The 19,548-nt window shown below is 38.2% G+C and overlaps 7 protein-coding genes across 8 annotated transcripts; 5 read left to right on the forward strand and 2 right to left on the reverse strand.

Annotated features, from left to right (window-relative positions):
* The first annotated feature begins 870 nt into the window (after nucleotides 1-870).
* LOC132785298 (UDP-glycosyltransferase UGT5-like) lies at nucleotides 871-2,823 on the forward strand. Of its 2 annotated transcripts, XM_060791327.1 has the most exons (3): nucleotides 871-1,005; nucleotides 1,060-1,171; nucleotides 1,287-2,823. In XM_060791327.1, exon 3 carries the CDS (start codon nucleotides 1,404-1,406, stop codon nucleotides 2,610-2,612), a length of 1,209 nt encoding a protein of 402 aa, XP_060647310.1. In that variant the 5' UTR covers nucleotides 871-1,005; nucleotides 1,060-1,171; nucleotides 1,287-1,403; the 3' UTR covers nucleotides 2,613-2,823. The 2 variants fall into 2 exon arrangements, with proteins under 2 accessions (XP_060647310.1, XP_060647309.1); XM_060791326.1 differs by having other exon boundaries at nucleotides 871-1,171.
* Nucleotides 2,824-4,083: 1,260 nt separating this feature from the next.
* LOC132785245 (UDP-glycosyltransferase UGT5) lies at nucleotides 4,084-6,085 on the forward strand. The gene is made up of 2 exons (XM_060791238.1): nucleotides 4,084-4,393; nucleotides 4,532-6,085. The coding sequence occupies exons 1-2, from the start codon at nucleotides 4,144-4,146 to the stop codon at nucleotides 5,830-5,832; spliced, it is 1,551 nt and encodes a 516-aa protein (XP_060647221.1). The 5' UTR covers nucleotides 4,084-4,143; the 3' UTR covers nucleotides 5,833-6,085.
* A 391-nt stretch (nucleotides 6,086-6,476) lies between these two features.
* On the forward strand, nucleotides 6,477-8,575 carry LOC132786493 (UDP-glucosyltransferase 2). Its single transcript, XM_060793032.1, has 2 exons — nucleotides 6,477-7,068; nucleotides 7,124-8,575. Exons 1-2 carry the CDS (start codon nucleotides 6,801-6,803, stop codon nucleotides 8,452-8,454), a joined length of 1,599 nt encoding a protein of 532 aa, XP_060649015.1. The 5' UTR covers nucleotides 6,477-6,800; the 3' UTR covers nucleotides 8,455-8,575.
* A 437-nt stretch (nucleotides 8,576-9,012) lies between these two features.
* On the forward strand, nucleotides 9,013-10,847 carry LOC132786582 (UDP-glycosyltransferase UGT5-like). The gene is made up of 2 exons (XM_060793144.1): nucleotides 9,013-9,311; nucleotides 9,379-10,847. The coding sequence occupies exons 1-2, from the start codon at nucleotides 9,065-9,067 to the stop codon at nucleotides 10,704-10,706; spliced, it is 1,575 nt and encodes a 524-aa protein (XP_060649127.1). The 5' UTR covers nucleotides 9,013-9,064; the 3' UTR covers nucleotides 10,707-10,847.
* A 602-nt stretch (nucleotides 10,848-11,449) lies between these two features.
* LOC132785792 (UDP-glycosyltransferase UGT5-like) lies at nucleotides 11,450-12,846 on the forward strand. The gene has a single exon (XM_060792068.1). The coding sequence runs from the start codon at nucleotides 11,467-11,469 to the stop codon at nucleotides 12,811-12,813; it is 1,347 nt and encodes a 448-aa protein (XP_060648051.1). The 5' UTR covers nucleotides 11,450-11,466; the 3' UTR covers nucleotides 12,814-12,846.
* Nucleotides 12,817-16,734, reverse strand: LOC132785791 (UDP-glycosyltransferase UGT5-like). The gene is made up of 4 exons (XM_060792067.1): nucleotides 16,342-16,734; nucleotides 15,906-15,977; nucleotides 15,649-15,836; nucleotides 12,817-15,593 (listed from the first exon to the last, which is right to left on the reverse strand). Exons 1-4 carry the CDS (start codon nucleotides 16,586-16,588, stop codon nucleotides 14,526-14,528), a joined length of 1,575 nt encoding a protein of 524 aa, XP_060648050.1. The 5' UTR covers nucleotides 16,589-16,734; the 3' UTR covers nucleotides 12,817-14,525.
* A 707-nt stretch (nucleotides 16,735-17,441) lies between these two features.
* Nucleotides 17,442-19,213, reverse strand: LOC132784804 (UDP-glycosyltransferase UGT5-like). Its single transcript, XM_060790663.1, has 2 exons — nucleotides 18,952-19,213; nucleotides 17,442-18,790 (listed from the first exon to the last, which is right to left on the reverse strand). Exons 1-2 carry the CDS (start codon nucleotides 19,187-19,189, stop codon nucleotides 17,478-17,480), a joined length of 1,551 nt encoding a protein of 516 aa, XP_060646646.1. The 5' UTR covers nucleotides 19,190-19,213; the 3' UTR covers nucleotides 17,442-17,477.
* Between the last annotated feature and the right edge of the window lie 335 nt (nucleotides 19,214-19,548).

Consider the following 19,548-nt stretch of genomic DNA (forward strand, 5'->3'; position numbering starts at 1 on the left):
TTTTTTTAAAGCAATCCTTAATCCAATTGTTTGTATCAAAGTGCAATAAAATCTGAGAGAGCTTAAGTTTCAGAGAGTGTGAGTTCTATTATCATAAATTGCTATTTTTACGCTCAATCTAACACTGTGGGTATATAGTTATAGTATACATTGAGTAGGTTAGTGCTGTGTGAAGCGTGTAGAGAATAAGAAATGGTGTGTTGTTTAACAGAGAGAGAGAGAGAGAGAGAGAGAGTAAAATTGAGGGAGGAAGAATTCAAGAGAGCTTAAGTGAGAGTTAATTTTTTGCTTGCATCAGAAAAGACTAAATTTAGTAAACACCTGAAATTGTTGTCAGACGCGACCGTGATAATAACAATTCTATAAATAAAATCAAAACAAAAAAATAAAACAAATATGAAAGTAATTAATAAAAATATTTCTCACAATCATTTGTAGTGTGATAGTCAATAGTATTTTGTATTTTTGAGATGGTAATAAAGTTAAAGTAAGGAATTACCACCTGGTAAAGGTTATGGGCTATAAGATTGATACGCATTATAAATCGGCTCAATTTGCAGTTCTATATGATGGATTGGGTTACTGATAGTATGTTCCGTTAGTAACTGAAATAACCGTACCATCGGAGAATTCAAAATTTTATTATTTTTTTATTAAGTATCTATAAAACAGATCACACATAATTCTATCACATACCGCCCACTAAAGAATGGACAGACTAATTTTTGAAATTTGTGATACCACTCCGATAGCTTGGGGTTGCCAATGTTAAAGAGCGTAGTGTGCTAATCTTATCAATTTTGTATATCAATGCGAATTGGTGAGCGATTTAAGTACCAACACTTGATATAGTCAGTTGAATTCCACATTTGCTTCGCATTGGAACTACTTCGCTAAAAGTGATTTAAGTTTAGAATGCGCATGCAACGCCTTCCCCTCGAGGTGATTGGCCTTGCGGTGCTCTTGTTACCCGTGGGTCAAACATGGGCTGCCAGAATACTACTTGTAAATCCCTACGATATGCATTCGCAGTGCAGTCTTTTGACACCATTTTTGCAGGCACTGAGGGATCGTGGTCATGAATTGACTTTAATACACGCGTTTGCAAATTGTCCAATCACAAAACAGTTACACTCCATACACGTAAAAGATCAATATGAAACGGCGCAGGGTAAGTTCCAATCTTCAGACGACGACAATATGATAAGAAATAATCAAGCTACAGTGTTTACGAGTAAAAAAAAATAAAATATTTTTTTTTCTGGCTTTGTTTATTCCATAATTAGAACTGAATTACGATGACGACTGGGCCATAACCAAATGGAGTGAAGTGAACTCTATACGCAACTTTTTTAGTGAAAGTCTGTCTGAATGTGCTAGTCAATGCAGAGGTTCAGAATCTAATGCGCGCCAACATTAGCTATGATTTATTTGTGATAGAGCCATCCAATACAGACGCACTCTTCGGCTTGGCAGCACATTTCAATGCCACCTTGATGGGCCTTGCAACGTGGGGTGGTGATTGGAACTTGGATTCTTTGGTGGGACACTCGGCTGCATCGACATTTGAACCTATTATGCCAATTGGTTTTAAACGTAGCCTTACACTTTTGGACCGCTTTTACAATTGGATGCTTATATCTGAGGAATGGCTTTTGCACAAGCTCATTTTTCTTCCAGGACTGCGTGCAGTGCATGATCACTTCTTTGGTCATCTAACACAGAGTTTTGAGGATATACGTCAGAACTTTTCGCTGATATTGTTGAACCAGCACTTCAGCCTATTCGATTCCCGTCCAAATGTGCCTAGCCTCATTGAAGTTGGTGGAATGCATGTGCCCAAGAAGCGGCCTGAGTTGCCACCTGATCTCGCTAAGTTTGTTGAAGACTCCCCACATGGTGTAATCTTGATGTCCCTCGGCACGGAATTACGCAGCAGCGATTTACCAATGGAAACCTTGTCCATAATATTGAATACTTTTGAGACATTGCCGCAACGGATAATTTGGAAATTTGAAGGCGACAAACGACCAAATACAAGTGCGAATATCTACATGGACGAGTGGCTGCCTTTGCAAGCATTATTGGCACACCCAAATGTACGACTATTTATCAGTCATGGAGGAATGCTGGGAACTTTAGAAGCAGCATATTATGGCAAACCAGTCTTGGGCATGCCATTATTTTTTGATCAGATCCGTAATGTGGAGCGAATGAAGGAAGCAGGTGTAGCCATAATGATGGACACTCTTGAAATGACAAGGAATGATTTTGAATCAGCTATTAAACAATTGCTTGATCATCCTAAGTATTGGCATAATGCTCAGACATTATCACAAAGGTTTCGGGACCAGCCAATGCATCCACTGGACACGGCTGTGTATTGGACTGAATATATTGTGCGCCATAGAGGTGCTCCATATATGAGAGTGTCTCCTTCCAATATGAAGATTATGGATTACTATTCCGTAGACAGTTTGTTTCTGATATTTGCACGTCTAAGTTTCATTATTGGCATCATGATATATGTGATTCTCAAATTGTTGCAGTGCCGTGAAAAATTTGTTCTTCTCTATATTTCAATTTGCAGACTATTAACTGGAAACGTATAATTAGGAAGTTGATGAATTTACCATTATAGTTACTCTTCAATTCTCTTATCTAATCTTGTGTATGATAATTACCAATTAATTTTAGTAGAATATCCATAATTGTACATAAAAATACGCAAAATGAGTACTACAACTCGGTTTATTTGCTAATCTTATCGGACTCTTTGTTTTCAATTCTTTTCTGGCAACCGACTTAATTGAGATTGTAAATGAAAAGTTATCGAATGTTTCAGTCTACTACTCTCTTATATATAAATTACTCTATTAGTTGCTAAAGATTATTTTCATTACCTAATAAAATATTATTTTTAACGTATTAAATGATAACATAAAATCTGGTATTTAGTTTTATAAGTTAACAAATTTACATCTTTGCATATATTATAATTAAATTTTTTTAATATTTCATGTTACATTACATACTTATAATTTGTTCCCGATATATCCGGATGTTTCAGCAATCGAACCACCTTTCTGCAATGTGAAATGCGTAAGTCATAAGTCATATGAAAACTTCAGATATTAGTGTTTGATCAGTAAGATGTTAGATCAGAGTTAGAGTGGGAAAATTAATTAATACTCAAGTAATTCTCAAAAAATATTCATATATTCCAAATGAAAATATAGTTTAAAGCAATCCTTAATCCAATTGTTTGTATCAAAGTGCAATGAAATCTGAGAGAGCTTAAGTTTCAGAGAGTGTGAGTTCTATTATCATAAATTGCTATTTTTACGCTCAATCTAACACTGTGGGTATATAGTTATAGTATACATTGAGTAGGTTAGTGCTGTGTGAAGCGTGTAGAGAATAAGAAATGGTGTGTTTAACAGAGAGAGAGAGAGAGAGAGAGTAAAAATGAGGGAGGAAGAATTCAAGAGAGCTTAAGTGAGAGTTAATTTTTTGCTTGCATCAGAACATTCTAGATTTAGTAAACACCTGAAATTGTTGTCAGACGCGACCGTGATAATAACAATTCTATAAATAAAATCAAAACAAAAAAATAAAACAAATATGAAAGTAATTGATAAAAATATTTCTCACGATCATTTGTAGTTTGATAGTCAATAGTGTTTTGTATTTTTGAGATGGTAATAAAGTTAAAGTAAGGAATTACTACCTGGTAAAGGTTATGGGCTATAGGATTGATACGCATTATAAATCGGCTCAATTTGCAGTTCTAAATGATGGATTGGGTTACTGATAGTATGTTCCATTAGTTACTAAAATAACCGTACAATCGGAGAATTCAAAATTTTATTATTTTCCTATTTAGTATCTACAAAACAGATCACGCAAAATTCTATCACATACCGCCCACTAAAGAATGGACAGACTAATTTTTGAAATTTGTGATACTACTCCGATAGTTCGGTGTTGCCAATGTTAAAGAGCGTAGTGTGCTAATCTTATCATTTTTGTATATCAATGCGAATTGGTGAGCGATTTGAGTACCAACACTTGATATAGTCAGTTGAATTCCACATTTGCTTCACATTGGAACTACTTCGCTAAAAGTGATTTAAGTTTAGAATGCGCCTGCAACGCCTGCCCCTTGAGGTGATTGGCCTTGCGGTGCTCTTGTTACCCGTGGGTCAAACATGGGCTGCCAGAATACTACTTGTATTTCCCTACGATATGCATTCGCAGTGCAGTCTTTTGACACCATTTTTGCAAGCATTGAGGGATCGTGGTCATGAATTGACTTTAATACACGCGTTTGCAAATTGTCCAATCGCAAGAGAAATACACTCTATTTTCGTAAATGATGAGTATCAAACAGGTAAGTTGCAATCTTCCATTGATAATAGTTACTAGTGTATTGAGCTAAAATTTTTTCTTGTAGATAAGAAACAATGAATTGATTATTTTCTCATGATAGTCTGTTTTTTTGCCTAATGCATTTTTACCCAATAAACAGGATTAAATTACGATGATTTTTGGAGCCTTTCCAAATGGAATGAACTACAGTCTATACGAAACTTTATGGTAAAAATCAACCTGAATGTGTTAGTCAATGCCGAAGTTCAGATGTTGATGCGTTCCAATGTTAGCTACGATTTAATTGTAATGGAACCATCTCACACGGACGCACTCTTCGGCATGGCAGCACATTTCAATGCCACCTTGATGGGCCTTGCAACATGTGGTGGTGATTGGAACTTGGATTCTTTGGTGGGACATTCGGCTGCATCGACATTTGAACCTATTATGCCTATAGGCTTCAAACGTAGCATAACTTTGATTGATCGCTTCTACAATTGGATGCTTATATCTGAGGAATGGATGATGCACAAACTCTTTTTTCTACCAGGTCTACGAGCTCTACATGATCAGTTTTTTGGTCATCTAACACAGAGTTTTGAGGATATACGTCAGAACTTTTCGCTGATATTGTTGAACCAACACTTCAGCTTATTCGATGCCCGTCCAAATGTGCCTAGCCTCATTGAGGTTGGTGGCATGCATGTGCCCAAGAAACGGCCTGAGTTGCCTCCTGATCTCGCTAAGTTTGTTGAAGACTCCCCGGATGGTGTTATCTTGATGACCCTCGGCACGGAATTACGCAGCAGCGATTTATCAACTGAAACCTTGTCTATAATATTGAAAACTTTTGAGTCATTGCCGCAACGGATTATTTGGAAATTCGAGGGCAATAAACGACCAAATATTAGTCGTAATATTTACATGAACGAGTGGCTTCCAGTGCAAGCATTATTGGCGCATCCAAATGTACGATTGTTCATCAGCCACGGTGGAATACTGGGTACCCTCGAGGCAGCTTATTATGCCAAGCCAGTCTTGGGCATGCCTCTATTTTTTGATCAGATCCGCAATATGGAACGAATGAATGAAGCCGGTGCAGCGATTATTGTGGACATTCTTAAGTTGACAAGGAATGATTTCGAATCAGCTATTAAGCAATTGCTTGACCATCCTAAGTATTGGCATAGTGCTCAGACATTATCTCAAAGGATTCGTGACCAGCCAATGCATCCACTGGACGCTGCAGTATTTTGGACTGAATATATCATACGCCATAGAGGTGCTCCTTATATGAGAGTGTCTCCCTCCAATATGAAGTTCATAGATTACTATTGCGTGGACAAACTGTTAATGATCATTGCACGTCTGAGTTTCAGTATTGGCATAGTTATTTATATTGTTCGCAAATTGCTGCAGTACCGTGAAAAATTCTCTCGTCTCCTTAGGTTAATTTGAACTCTAAAAAATAAAAAGAGAGAAAAACAAAACTAATGAAGTAACCGTTTAAGCTATACTAAAATTTTATTATCTAATCTACACATGTGTATTACCTATTAAAAATCAGTACTATAGTTCTTATCTTATCGCACTCTTTGCTTTCAATTATTTTCTCGAAGTCAACTAAATTTAGATTCGAAACAAATACTTATCGAATGTTTTTGTCTGCGAGATACTATATAGAATTAACATAAAATATAATCCAAGGAAATGTTTTTAATATTCGAAAATAACTTTTTGTTTTTAAATATCAACACAAAAAAGGTAAAATAATACATATTATATTATATATGAATATTAGTAAATTAAATAAACTATAAAGCTCTATTCTAAGTAAAGACAAAAATATATTTTTTTTATATATTTTTGTTAACCTAATATTTTGTAACACAGTGTAGTACAATCTGAAAGAGCTTAAATTTCAAAGAGTATGAGTATTATGTTTACAAACTTACGCTTTTTACGCTCAATTTGACATGTTATAGTAAAATAAAGAGAACATGAGATAGATTGTTCAGTAGAGAGAGAGAGAGAATGAGAGAATAAAAACCAAGAGAACACAAATGAGAACGCGAGCTTCTTAATTGCATAACAACTAGTTGAATTAGTAAACAAATGAAATTGTTTTGTTAGACGCGCCCGGAATGACAGAGCACAAATACTCGTAGTTAAGCGGTTTTATAAATAAAACAAAAACAAATAGAGAAAAATAAAAGAAATAAAATCGAATAAAGAAAAATGCGATAGGCTTCAATGGTTTTATTGTGAATTTCTCTCACAACCGTCCACATTTTGATAATCAAGAGTGTTTTGTTTTGTATTTTTTGGCAATAATTAAGGCAATTTCATGAGTGAATTGTTGTTTATTCGATAATGTGTTTTTAGTTGTTGTCGAAACGCGAAGCAATTCGGTGGTTGGCTACGAAATGGAGCTACTACGTCGTTGTCGTTGGCTACTGTGGGCACTGCTCTATTGTCAGCTATTAACTGACATTGGAGTCAGGGTGCAAAGTGCAAAGATCTTGGCATTGTTTCCATTCCCGGGTAAATCGCAGTACATATTTGCGGAGCAATATCTGAAAGAACTGGCACGAAGAGATCACAATGTGACAGTAATAAATACTTTTGGCAGCGACGAAGTTGTACCCAATTTTAGGGTAATTGGTGCTACCAAAATTCACGAGATAATGGCTTGTAAGTGGTTGCTAATACATATGATAAGATATGAGTACATACTACAATAAAATAGCTTTCGGCAGCGGGGACTTTTTCCAACCGGCCAGCCAGTGGACAATGCTGACGATGACGACGGAATTTATCAACTTGCTCACAGCGAATGTGCTTGACGATGTCGGAGTAAAACAGCTGTTTGAGGCGGAGGAAACTTTTGATTTGGTTATCTTGGAAACTGTGCAAACCGAAGCGCTCTTTGGCTTGGCTCAGCACTTCAAGGCATTGACAATTGGCATCTCTTCGTTTGGCACTGATCAGCATATCGATGAGTTAATGGGCAACATATCGCCATTGTCGTACAATCCAATGCTGTTATCTAGTCGCACCGAGCATATGAATTATGAGCAGCGTTTGTGGAATATTTGGGAAGCAGGTGTCGCCTGGATACATAAACGTTTGATTCACTTGCCCAGCCAGCAAAGGCTCTATAAGCAATACTTTCCTGATGCTAGCCAAACACTGGAGCAGGTGCTCGATAATTTTTCGCTGATGCTACTCGGCCAGCACTTTTCACTCAGCTATCCACGTCCCTATTTACCCAACATGATTGATGTTGGCGGATTGCACTTGAAGCAGCAGCGAGAAGCAAAGCCGTTGCCCGATGAGATTGCCAAGTTTGTAGAGAACGCCAAGCATGGTGTCATCTACTTTTCCATGGGATCGAACATAAAAAGCTCCGACTTGCCAGTCGCTACGCGAAAGATATTACTGCAAACTTTTGCAAATCTAAAGCAGCGCGTGTTATGGAAGTTTGAGCTGGAGCAACTCGAGGATCAGCCAGAGAATGTTTTGATTAGCAAATGGTTTCCTCAGCCCGATATTCTGGCCCATCCCAATGTTAAGCTATTCATCACTCACGGCGGTCTCTTGAGCACCATAGAAAGTATATACTTTGGCAAACCAGTGCTGGGTCTACCTGTGTTCTACGATCAACACTTAAATGTCGAGCGTGCCAAGCAAGCTGGCTACGGGCTTGGACTGGATCTGACGAATTTGAATGGCACCGAGTTGGAGAATCAAATTCTGGAGTTGGTCACCAATCCTAGCTATGCGCAGGCTGTGCAACTGAAGTCGAAACTCTACAAGGACCAAAAGGATACACCACTTGAGAGGGCCGTCTGGTGGACGGAGTATGTCATCCGTCACAATGGTGCTAAGCATTTGAGATCAGCTTCGCGCGACTTGAACTTTGTGCAATTGCACGGAATAGATACTTGGGGACTGATTTGCGGTGTTGCCTCGCTGATCGGATTGATAATTCTGTTTACATTGTCATTGCTTCTGCAAATACTGCGATACATTCTACATAAATTTTCTAAAACTGAAGTTAAGCAAAAGAAGCAGTAGAACATAAAACGACAATGAAAATATTTGAGAAACTATAACTTAAAACAATTAATACATTGTTGACACTTTAAGTCTAATACTCACTTATTCTGAAAAGAACTAATCAATGTCTTCTTTTAATTTAATTTTTGTAAAATCAGAGTGTTTATCATAACTAATAAATATAATTGTTTTTATATTATATATAATACAATATATAGATTATTTATTCGAACTTCTAGAAAAATCATAATATTGTAATTGCTCTACATTCATTACAGATAAGATGCTACCCATTTCTCAATATCAGATGTTTTAATGAAAAAGTCATTAGTCGAGCATGACTAGCTTTATTTCTGTGACAGATTAACTGTGTGAGTGTTTGTGGGTGTATATATAATCGTACTATATGTATATAGTATATACACTATTTGACTGAGGTGAGGCCGACTACACTGGCAAACTATTATAAATTCTACAAATGACTGTAATCGCTGGAGGCTATTGTTATCGCATGCACGTCTGTAAAACGGTCTAGCCTCCGTCTCACAAAGTTCTCCTCAAAACTATCTCAATTTTTTAAAATTCAGTCGAGAATTGGACTCAGTGCGGATTACACGGCTTTAATAAAATGCTCGCGTTACGACTGTGCAGCCTTCTTCCAATAATTGTAGCTTTGCCAAGTCTCTTAGAAGGAGCTCGCATACTGGCAATATTTCCCTTTCCGGGTCCTTCGCAGTACATCAATGTGGTTCCGTATTTAAAGACACTTGCCTCGCGAGGTCATGAAGTTACTTCAGTGAATGCATTTCCGCAAAAGAAACCTGTAAAAAACTTTCGTGATATTGCTGTTCCGGAAGTATTTCAGTCCTATGATGGTGAATAGATTTATCTTAGCTGCTGTCATACTTCAAAAATATTAAAACACGTTGTCACCCCTTTCAGAAATAATCAGTGAAGTGAGTGAGGCCAAAAATTCGTGGGATGAAAACAATTTTATAAACGAGTTTTTTATCAGTGTAACAAAGGCAGTGCTGAACAATGCTGAAGTACAACGCGAGCTCCTTCCACGTGGTAAAGCTCAGTACGATTTGATCATTGTAGAGGCTTTACGAACCGATGCACTTTATGGATTTGCTGCACATTTCAATGCGCCCATTATTGGCATTTCTACATTTGGCACCGACTGGAATATTGATGAGTTGGTAGGCAATACTGCTCCACTATCTTACATACCGCTGGTCACCGCTGGTCTAAGTGATCGAATGACCTACTGGGAGAGAGTTCATAATTTTGTTGAGACATCCGTAGCATGGGTCAATTGGAAACTGAAGTATCACCCAATTCAGGTCAAGCTGTATGAGCAATACTTTCCTCATGTCGCAAAAAAAGTTCCATTGGTTGAGCTATCCAAGAATTTTTCATTAGTTCTACTCAATCAGCACTTTTCGCTCAGTTTCCCTCGTCCCTATGTTCCAAATATGATTGAAGTGGGAGGACTACATATATCCCACAAACCTGCCCCATTGCCGAAGGATTTGGAAGACTTTATCGAGGGAGCTGGATCAGCTGGTGTTATCTACTTCTCACTTGGATCAAATATTAAAAGCAAGGATTTACCTGAAGAGCGCAGACAAATGCTTCTTAAAACTTTTGCAAGTCTTCCACAACGTGTTCTGTGGAAATTTGAGAATGATCAGTTGCCGGGAAAACCGTCTAATGTGTTTCTTAGCAAGTGGTTTCCACAGCCCGACATTCTAGCGCATCCTAATGTGAAGCTTTTCATTACTCATGGAGGCTTGCTGAGTACGATCGAGAGCATTCATCACGGCAAACCTGTGCTCGGTTTGCCATTCTTTTACGACCAGTTTCTTAACGTGGAACGTGCTAAGCGAGCTGGTTTCGGACTCGGTCTCGATCACAAGGAGATGACATCCGAGGAACTAAAAAATACGATTCAACGATTACTGACAGAGTCCAGTTTTGCGACAACAGCTCAACAGATGTCAGCTCGGTATCGAGATCAACCGATGAGTCCTCAGGAGACTGCTGTTTGGTGGACTGAGTATGTACTCCGACACAATGGAGCACATCACATGCGGGTTGCGGCACAGGATCTTAGTTTTGTGGAATATCATAATCTAGATGTGCTCGGAACGTTCGTAGGTATTATTGTTATAGTACTTGTTGCAGCTACATTGATCGTATGTAAGCTCTTTGGTTTTGGCAAAAGTCAGAAAGTGTGCAATAGAAAAAAATTGAAGGATCAATAATATATTATCGACAATGTGCTGTAATTAGTAAAACTCTAGTTCAAATACAATATATTAAATGTGAAATGTTTTTTTCAACCCGACATTCTAGAACAGTTAAAATTTTTTTTTATCTTTTACTGTATTTCTTTTTTACCCTTTTAAAATTTATTTGATAAATAAACACAACATTGTAAAATTTCTAAGACGAATGCTTACTCTTATCTGAAAGTTTTTACTCTTTACAGCGGATGTGTGGAAAAAATTATTGTAGCTAAAGTAGCTATCAAACAAACATACATATGTTGCGCACGCTCTTAGATTAAAGTGCGAGCAGCTGTTCTGGCACGCTGTTACAGAGGCAATTGTTATTGCCTGCATGCGTCGGGGAAGCTATCTTATCTCTTAATCACAAACGCGACACCAGATTCGCTCAGTTATTTAATTCTGTCGTGAATTAAAATTAGTGTCTATAATGCGGTCGTACAAAAATGTTCGCGTTCGGATTGTGCAGTCTTCTTCCCATAATTATAGTTTTGCCAAGCCTATTAGAAGGAGCTCGCATACTGGCAATATTTCCCTTTCCAGGTCCTTCGCAGTATATTAATGTGCTACCATATTTAAAAACACTTTCCTCGCGAGGTCATGAAATTACTTCAGTGAGTGCATTTCCTCAAAAGAAACCTCTGAACAACTTTCGTGATATTTCCGTTCCGGAAGTATTTAAGTCATACGACGGTTAATAAATCAATCAAACTTACAGACATTCGAACTTCTATAGATGATGGTGCATTTTTCAGAAATAAATAGTAAGATTGGTGGAGCTACAAATTTGTGGAAAATAAACGATTTACGGAACGAGTTCTTTGTCAGTGTTACAGAGGCAGTGTTACACAATGCTGACGTTCAACTCGAGTTGCTAACCCCCGGTAAAGATCACTATGATTTGATCATTGTCGAAGTTTTTCGCCAGGATGCACTTTATGGATTTGCTGCACATTTCAATGCGCCCATCATTGGAATTTCTACATTTGGTACCGACTGGAATATTGATGAGCTAGTAGGCAATACTGCTCCACTCTCCTATATACCATTGGTTACAACTGCACTAAGTGATTACATGACCTACTGGGAGAGAGTTCATAATTTTGTTGAGACAACTGTAGCTTGGCTCAATTGGAAACTAAAATATCACCCAGTTCAGAACAAGCTGTATGAGCAATTCTTTCCTCATGTCGCCAACAAAGTTCCATTGGTTGATCTATCCAAGAACTTCTCATTAGTTCTACTCAATCAACACTTTTCGCTCAGTTTCCCTCGTCCTTATGTGCCAAATATGATCGAGGTGGGAGGACTACATATATCTCACAAACCTGCTCCATTGCCGAAAGATATTGAAGACTTTATCGAAGGAGCTGGATCGGCTGGTGTCATCTACTTCTCATTGGGTTCAAATATCAATAGCAACGATTTACCTGAAGAGCGAACTCAGATGCTACTCAGAACTTTTGCAAGTCTTCCACAGCGTGTTCTGTGGAAATTTGAAAATGATCAGTTGCCTGGAAAACCATCTAATGTTTTTCTTAGCAAGTGGTTTCCACAGCCCGACATTCTAGCGCACCCTAATGTTAAACTTTTCATCACGCATGGAGGCTTGCTGAGTACGATTGAGAGTATTCACCACGGCAAGCCTGTGCTCGGATTACCATTTCATTACGATCAGTTTCTTAACGTGGAACGTGCTAAACGAACTGGTTTTGGACTCGGTCTCGATCACAAAGAGATGACATCCGAGGAACTGAAAATTGCGATTCGTCGACTACTGACTGAGTCCAGTTTTGCGAAGACAGCTCAACAATTATCTGGTCGCTATAAAGATCAGCCAATGAGTCCGCAAGAAACAGCTATTTGGTGGACTGAATATGTTCTGCGACACAAGGGAGCACATCACATGCGGGTTGCGGCTCAAGATCTTAGTTTTGTGGAATATCATAATTTGGATGTGATTGGAATGTTCATCAGTATTTTTATTATAATTGTTTGCGCATTTGTTCTGATTGTACGCAAGTTTTTGGGCATTGGCAATAGTCCAAAAGTATACAGTAAAATAAAATTAAAAAGTAAATAATGCTGAAATTTATTATAAGAATTTATGTTTCCAATAAAATCATTAAGACTTACAGTAATAAATCGTTTACTATATTCGAGTCGCAATTATTACATAATCCCTGTACACATGGTAGAAAGTATTGATCGTTGGTTGTCTGTCTGGCATTGATTGTACATATTTATCACTCATTTGTATGCAGCTCATTATGGTATGGATAACACAAGAATATACGAAAAATATGCATTAACCGCTGTCCAATCAGTTGCATACGTTTCGTATGCATAATATTAAATTGCAGTACCATTTCCGTTGTATTCGAACGGTTTTATTTGGCCGCATCATCAAATGCTTAATCAAAAATTCATGAGTTGAATATGCTATTTGTTGAAGTTGATGTTGTTGGTTGCTGGTTTCTGGCTGCTGGTTACTGTTAGCGATGATATTTTGCATAAAAAGCTGTAACTGCTGTTGTTATTATGTAAATATTCAAGATTTCCTGCGATTAAACACTCTCAAAGAAAGTATCTTAAAATATTACTTGAAAATTTGAAATCATGTTTAGCTCTAAATACTTTCTCTTTAACTTTAATTATGTGAAAATCACAAATACATGTTTTTTTCAAGATTCGAAAAATATTTTTCATTTGAGGCATAATGTCTTCTTATTTCTGAAGCCTTAACTTCATTAAGTATAGGCCTTAAAATAAAATATCTTTCTAATTTAATTTTTATACATACAGGTTGTAAGAAAAAGCCCCCTGAACAGGGAATTCACGAATAATTTATATTCAAATCTTGCAATGAGATAAAATTAATAAAGAAACTGAGGTATTAAATGTGCAACGCTGTCTGAGCATCTTTGTTAATTTTATGCACGCATATTCTACATAAAAATTGAAATTTTAAATATATAAAATAAAAAGCTGATTAGTAGAACAAAATAAATCGCAACATTCAATATTGAATTCGAGTAGTCGAGTAAATTCGTCTATAGCTTTTCTTGCTTGTCTTTTTTTTTGTTGTGTTTGCTTAGGTATATACATTTCTTGGTGTTCACTTTTAATATGGCCGCTATTACAGCCGCCAACATTTCCGGAGCGGACGCTGATTTTCCACTGCAGCCATGGTCCAAAACAGTTGCAATAAGTTGCGCAAAAACTTTTATACGCCTTTTGCACGAGACCCTTTGGCCACCGTTTTACCACCCACCACCCGCCGCCTAGTTTTCACTATGCTGCCAGCAACAACAATTGTCGAAAAAAAAACACAAAAACAAAAATAACAAAACAAAAATAAAACGAGACGAAGAAAACAAAAGCGTTGAGTGTTGGGCGGACGTATGGACATGGGCGTGACCATGGCACTGCCACTAGCGTTGCTTTTGCTGGGCTCGCTGCTGAAAATTTGAACGCGCTGATGGGCATTTTTACAACTGAAGCGTTAACTATGCGAAACTAGCAAACAAAAAAAAAGTAGAAGAAAAAGAAAAAGCCCAAAAAGAATATGCAAAAAAGTTCAAGAGAAACACTGGGCTTGGGTGCAGTTAAAATCGACGATAGCTATACAAAAATATTTCCCATTTTATTTTACAATCTCAATGCCGGCGGCAACCCAAACCGACCTCTCGCTGCAATTTTTATTAGCAAAATCAAACACTTAAAGTGTGGCTGGATTTTATCGACAATATACACACGCCGACTATCTTATAATACTTAATCTTGAACCTTATCTCAATTACGTTTCACTTTTGCTTTTGCTGTCTGGCGACCCAAGAATAAATTCTGCAGTCCTCCCCATGCCCGGCGTATGAGCAATAGAATACAATAGAGCACAAATAAGATGCCGCCATATAGCACTAGAATAGCATCCAGGTTATGATATTGCACAAAATCGAGATCCTGGGATGCACTTCGCAAATACTTGGCACCCTTATGCCTGGTCACATGTTCCACCCAGTAGACAGCACGTTCCAGGGGCAATTGTGGCTGATCTCTATAGCGAGCGGACATGTCTTTGACCAGTTTAATGGCCTGCGGTTCTTGAAGCAGCTTGTTGATCGCCGCCAGTAATCTTTCCGTTGTTAGCTCTTCGTAGTTAACTGTCTTGCCATAGCCATTTTGCTCAGCACGTGCCATATTAAGGAACTGATCACCAAAAATGGGAATACCCACAAATGGTTTGCCATGATAAATCGATTCTGTGGTGCTGAGGAGACCGCCGTGTGTGATGAATAATTTAACATTCTCGTGGGCCAATATGTCATCCTGAGGGAACCAGTCCGAGATGAAGACATTCTCTGGCTTACCCGGCAAATTGGGTTCTTCAAATTTCCATAGCACGCGTTGTTTTAGCTGGCTGAAGGTGTCAATTAAAGCTTGTCGCTTTTCTTGTGGTAGATTTTTGCTCTTTAGGTTGGAACCCATGGAGAAGTAAATGACACCATGTTTAGCACCCTTGATGAACTCTTCGATGTCCTTGGGCAGTGCACTGCGATTACGTTGAATGTGCATGCCACCCACTTCGATCATATTGGGTGAATATGGCCGGGGGAAGCTCAGTGAAACATGCTGATTGAGCAGAACCAAGGCAGCATTACTGCGCGTCTCATAGAAATCTTGCTTGTTATTGGGAAAGTGCTTGTTGAAGAGCTGTTCCTGTTGTGGCAAGTAGTAGAACTTCATGAACAAATACTCGTAGCTGAGGAAGGCCAAATTGATGACTCTTTCGACGAACGACATGTGATCGGAGAATTTGAGCAGTGCATGAGGCACATAAGAGGCGGGCGATGGCGAGCCAACCTAAAATAAATAAAGTCAGTCGATTTGAATAAAGTATTTTAATTCTAATGATTACCATATCAGTGTTCCAGCTGATGGCGCCAAAAGTGCCGAGACCAATAAGTGGTGCGTTGAAATGCTCAGCAAATCCAAAATGCGCTTCGTTCAGAAATACTTCGTTGATAACTGCATCAAAAGTCTGATTGGAATCTTTCAGTTTCTTAACAATTGGATCTTGCAGCAGTGTGTTGGTCAGACGTATACCTAATATGTAGTCCGAGAATAACAATCAGCAAAGCTTAGGTAAGATTAACAATTCTTGCGAAATCTTACCCATGTCATAGAATCCAATAATTTGTTGTATAATTGGCTTTTCCGATCTTTTCAGTAAATTATCTATGTCACCTGGAATGTAAAGAATAAATATTGTTGTTTGAATGTTTGTAAAATAAACATACATAAACGCGTAAGTATCAAACTGTTAGCGAAATCTCATTAAGGTAATTGAGAGTTGAGCTTCGATATTTTCTCATGTGAAGGTTATTGCAACTCTTAGTTTTACGAGTATGTAATAAATACAAATGTAAGCTACTATATAAATAAATATGAAGGCTTTAAATTTCGCAAGTAGGTAGTGGTCACATCGTCATGCATTTTCTGCTACACAAACTTAAACTTGTTCATAGTAGAAATTATATAGAAATGTGATAAGCCCCACGGCATTTTTCTTATCAATATTACAGAATTTAGCCTGTATTAAAATATTTACCTCCCATTGATTTCAAAATATTTGGAACGGGCACATCATTAATATTCTGAATCGGTTTCTTGAGCGGGAAGGGCGAGATCAAGGTCACCTGATGACCAGCGGCTGCCAAACCTTTGGCCAACGCTGACCCGACATTATAGTGAGATCGAGCACCAGTTGGAAGCACCATTAGATAGTTGTAAGCTGTCACGGAGCCCAGCAGGCCAAGCAGCAAGAGCGCATACAAACTGGTTTTATTGCGTGACATTTTTCACTATTTCACTATTGTTTTTCGATAAACAATAAAAATAATAATTTGTGTAATTATTGCGATTCTATTTTGGAACGCAGAACACTTGTATTTTTAAAAGCTCTCGCAGGCGGCGATCTGTACGCACGATTGTTCCGCAGTAAACTGACGAAACTCTCACAGAAGTCACGCAAATATATATGTGATTTTATTCGGTATGTGAAACACATGCCAGGGATTGAAACTGCTATTCGTGGAGGTTGTTCGGCTATACCGAATGTTAGTTTGCGCTACAAACTCGTTTTTTTTTTTGTTATGTTATGTCGACAAAGTCACAATGACTAGGTTAATTCTTATCGTTTGGGTCGGACACTTAATTATTTGAATTTTGAATGAGAAGTGCCTTTGTCAGCAGGCTAGACGGAACCATATGTAGCGCTTTTTTTCGTCTTTATCTTGTTTCTCTTCTTTCTTTATTTTGTTTTGTTCTCATTCGTGTTTCTGTGCACAGCCGGCTTTCTATACCGAATTAAATAGATTGCTTGTTTGGGTTCTGACGCAATAATTCACACAATCTATAAAAAAGAGTCAGACGGCCTCAAACCAGACGATCATATTGTACTTTGATTAATTTCTTGTATTCTAAAAGTTTTTTATATTCATTATATATTTCAAGTAAACAACACATTTTGTTTTCAAATGCGCTCTTCGCACTCCACAAGCTCTTAAAGAGCGGCATTCTCTCTTAGATATTGTGTGTTCAAAGAGAAACATGTTATTTGAAAACGAAAACAAGTGGGAGCATTGAATGCTCTTAAAACTTTTTTAAAATACTTTTTTATTTATGAAATTTTAAAAACAAAAATTTATTAATTTAATTATGTAAAATATCAATAAATAATTTATTCTAATTTATTTTTTCCTTTTTCTGGCTTTGCTTGCTTCTAATGAATTTTACTATGAACACTAAGAGGCCAATAATAGTAAGTAGAGATAGGATCAGCCCACCAAAGATCAGTGCTAACACATCCAGATTATTGTACTGTATGAACGATAAATTTTGTGAGGCACTACGAAGGTACTTGGCCCCTTTTTGCCTAGTCACATGTTCCACCCAATAGACAGCACGTTCCAAAGGTGTTTCGTGCTGGTCACGGAACCTCTCAGACATGGCACGCACCTGAATCGTATAGCTGGGATCTCCGATAATCTTATCTATTGCACTGCGTAGCTTTTCGGCTGTTAGTTGATCAAATCTGACTGCAGCTCCGTAGCCAGACTGTTCGGCACGCGCCATATTCATGAACTGATCACCGAACATGGGAATACCCAACACAGGCGTGCCATGATAAATCGATTCGGTGGTGCTTAGCAGACCGCCATGAGTGATGAACAATTTGACATTCTCATGTGCCAATACATCGTCCTGGGGGAACCACGTTGATATGAAGACATTCTCTGGTTTGTTGGGTAAATCTTTATCCTCAAATTTCCATAACACGCGCTGCTTTAGTCCACGGAATGTGGCAATCAACGCATCACGTTTTTGCTTTGGCAGGTCGGCGCTCCTCAAATTGGAGCCCATGGAGAAGTAGATGACACCGTCTTTGGCACCGTTAATGAACTCCTCGATGTCTTGGGGCAACGGTTTGCGTTGGCGTTGCACATGCATGCCGCCCACTTCAATCATGTTGGGTGCATATGGTCGTGGAAAACTGAGCGACACATGATTGTTTAGCAGCACAAGTGACGCATTTCCACGCATCTTGTAGAAGTCTTGCTTGTTGTTCGGAAAGAATTTGCGATAGAGCTGCTCCTGCCTGGGCAGATAGAACAATCGCTGATAGGCAAACTCAAAGGCTGAGTACAGGAAATTGTGAGTGCGTTCCCAGAAATTCATTCGATCACTAAACTGCAGCATAACATTTGGCACATACGAGAGCGGCGAAGGTGTGCCAACCATGTCAGTAGTCCAAGAGGAGGCGCCAAATGTGCTGAGTCCAATGAGCGGGGCATTGAAATGTTCTGCGAATCCAAAATGCGCCTCATTTATGAAGACCTCGCATATAACTGCATCATAGGTGCGATTCTCTTTGAGCAGTGTTTGAACAGCTGGTTCCTCCAGCAAAGCTCTGGTTATGTCCAGACCCATTCCATGGAAAGTAGGCAGACGTTTTATAAGAGGCTTCCTTGCGTTCTCGAGTATTCGCGCCTTGTGCGCTGCAAAAGAGAATTTATTATATTAATAATATTTATTTAACTCTTAATATAAATAAACTCCAAATTGAGCACACGTATTTGATTGTGCTTGCGATATCAGTCGACGTTTCAGTGATAACAACTACGTGCCGGCTTTAATGTAAAATCCATTTGCTACTTACCATCCATAACGGGTATTATGCCCGGTAAGGGCACATCCAATAAGTTTTTAATAGGTTTCCTTTGTGGAAATGCTGAAACCACCGTCACTTCGTGTCCTGCAGCCACCAATCCCTTGGCCAGAGCTTGTCCAACATAGAAATGCGACTTGGCTGTTGTTGGCATAACCATCAAGTAGGAGTAGCCAAACACATGGCCAAGACTGGCTAACAATAAAGTGCACAAATAGAGCAGATGCATTTTGATAGTATTTCCAGTGACAAAGCTACCATACAACTGACGACCAAACCGGTTATGCGATTTTATATATTCAAGTAAAGAGGGATTTTAAAGAGATAAGAAGCAACACTTGGGGATTTTTTAATTGCCAAAAAGATTAGAACCCAACATTGAGTAAAATTTCCCCTATCAAAAAAACCAACTCTTTAATTGTCACTCTTTGACTAAGAGAAAGTGTGAAGAGAAAACTCAACTCCATCAAAATATTTATAAAATATCAACAAATCCGAAATAAATTAAATAGATGTGCATGCATAAAAAGCCATTACGCGCTTAAATTCAAATATAATATTTTATGCGAGTTTGTGCGAATATTTTGG

The sequence above is a fragment of the Drosophila nasuta genome, chromosome 2R (genome assembly GCF_023558535.2).
Source record: "Drosophila nasuta strain 15112-1781.00 chromosome 2R, ASM2355853v1, whole genome shotgun sequence".
Lineage (NCBI taxonomy): Eukaryota > Metazoa > Arthropoda > Insecta > Diptera > Drosophilidae > Drosophila > Drosophila nasuta.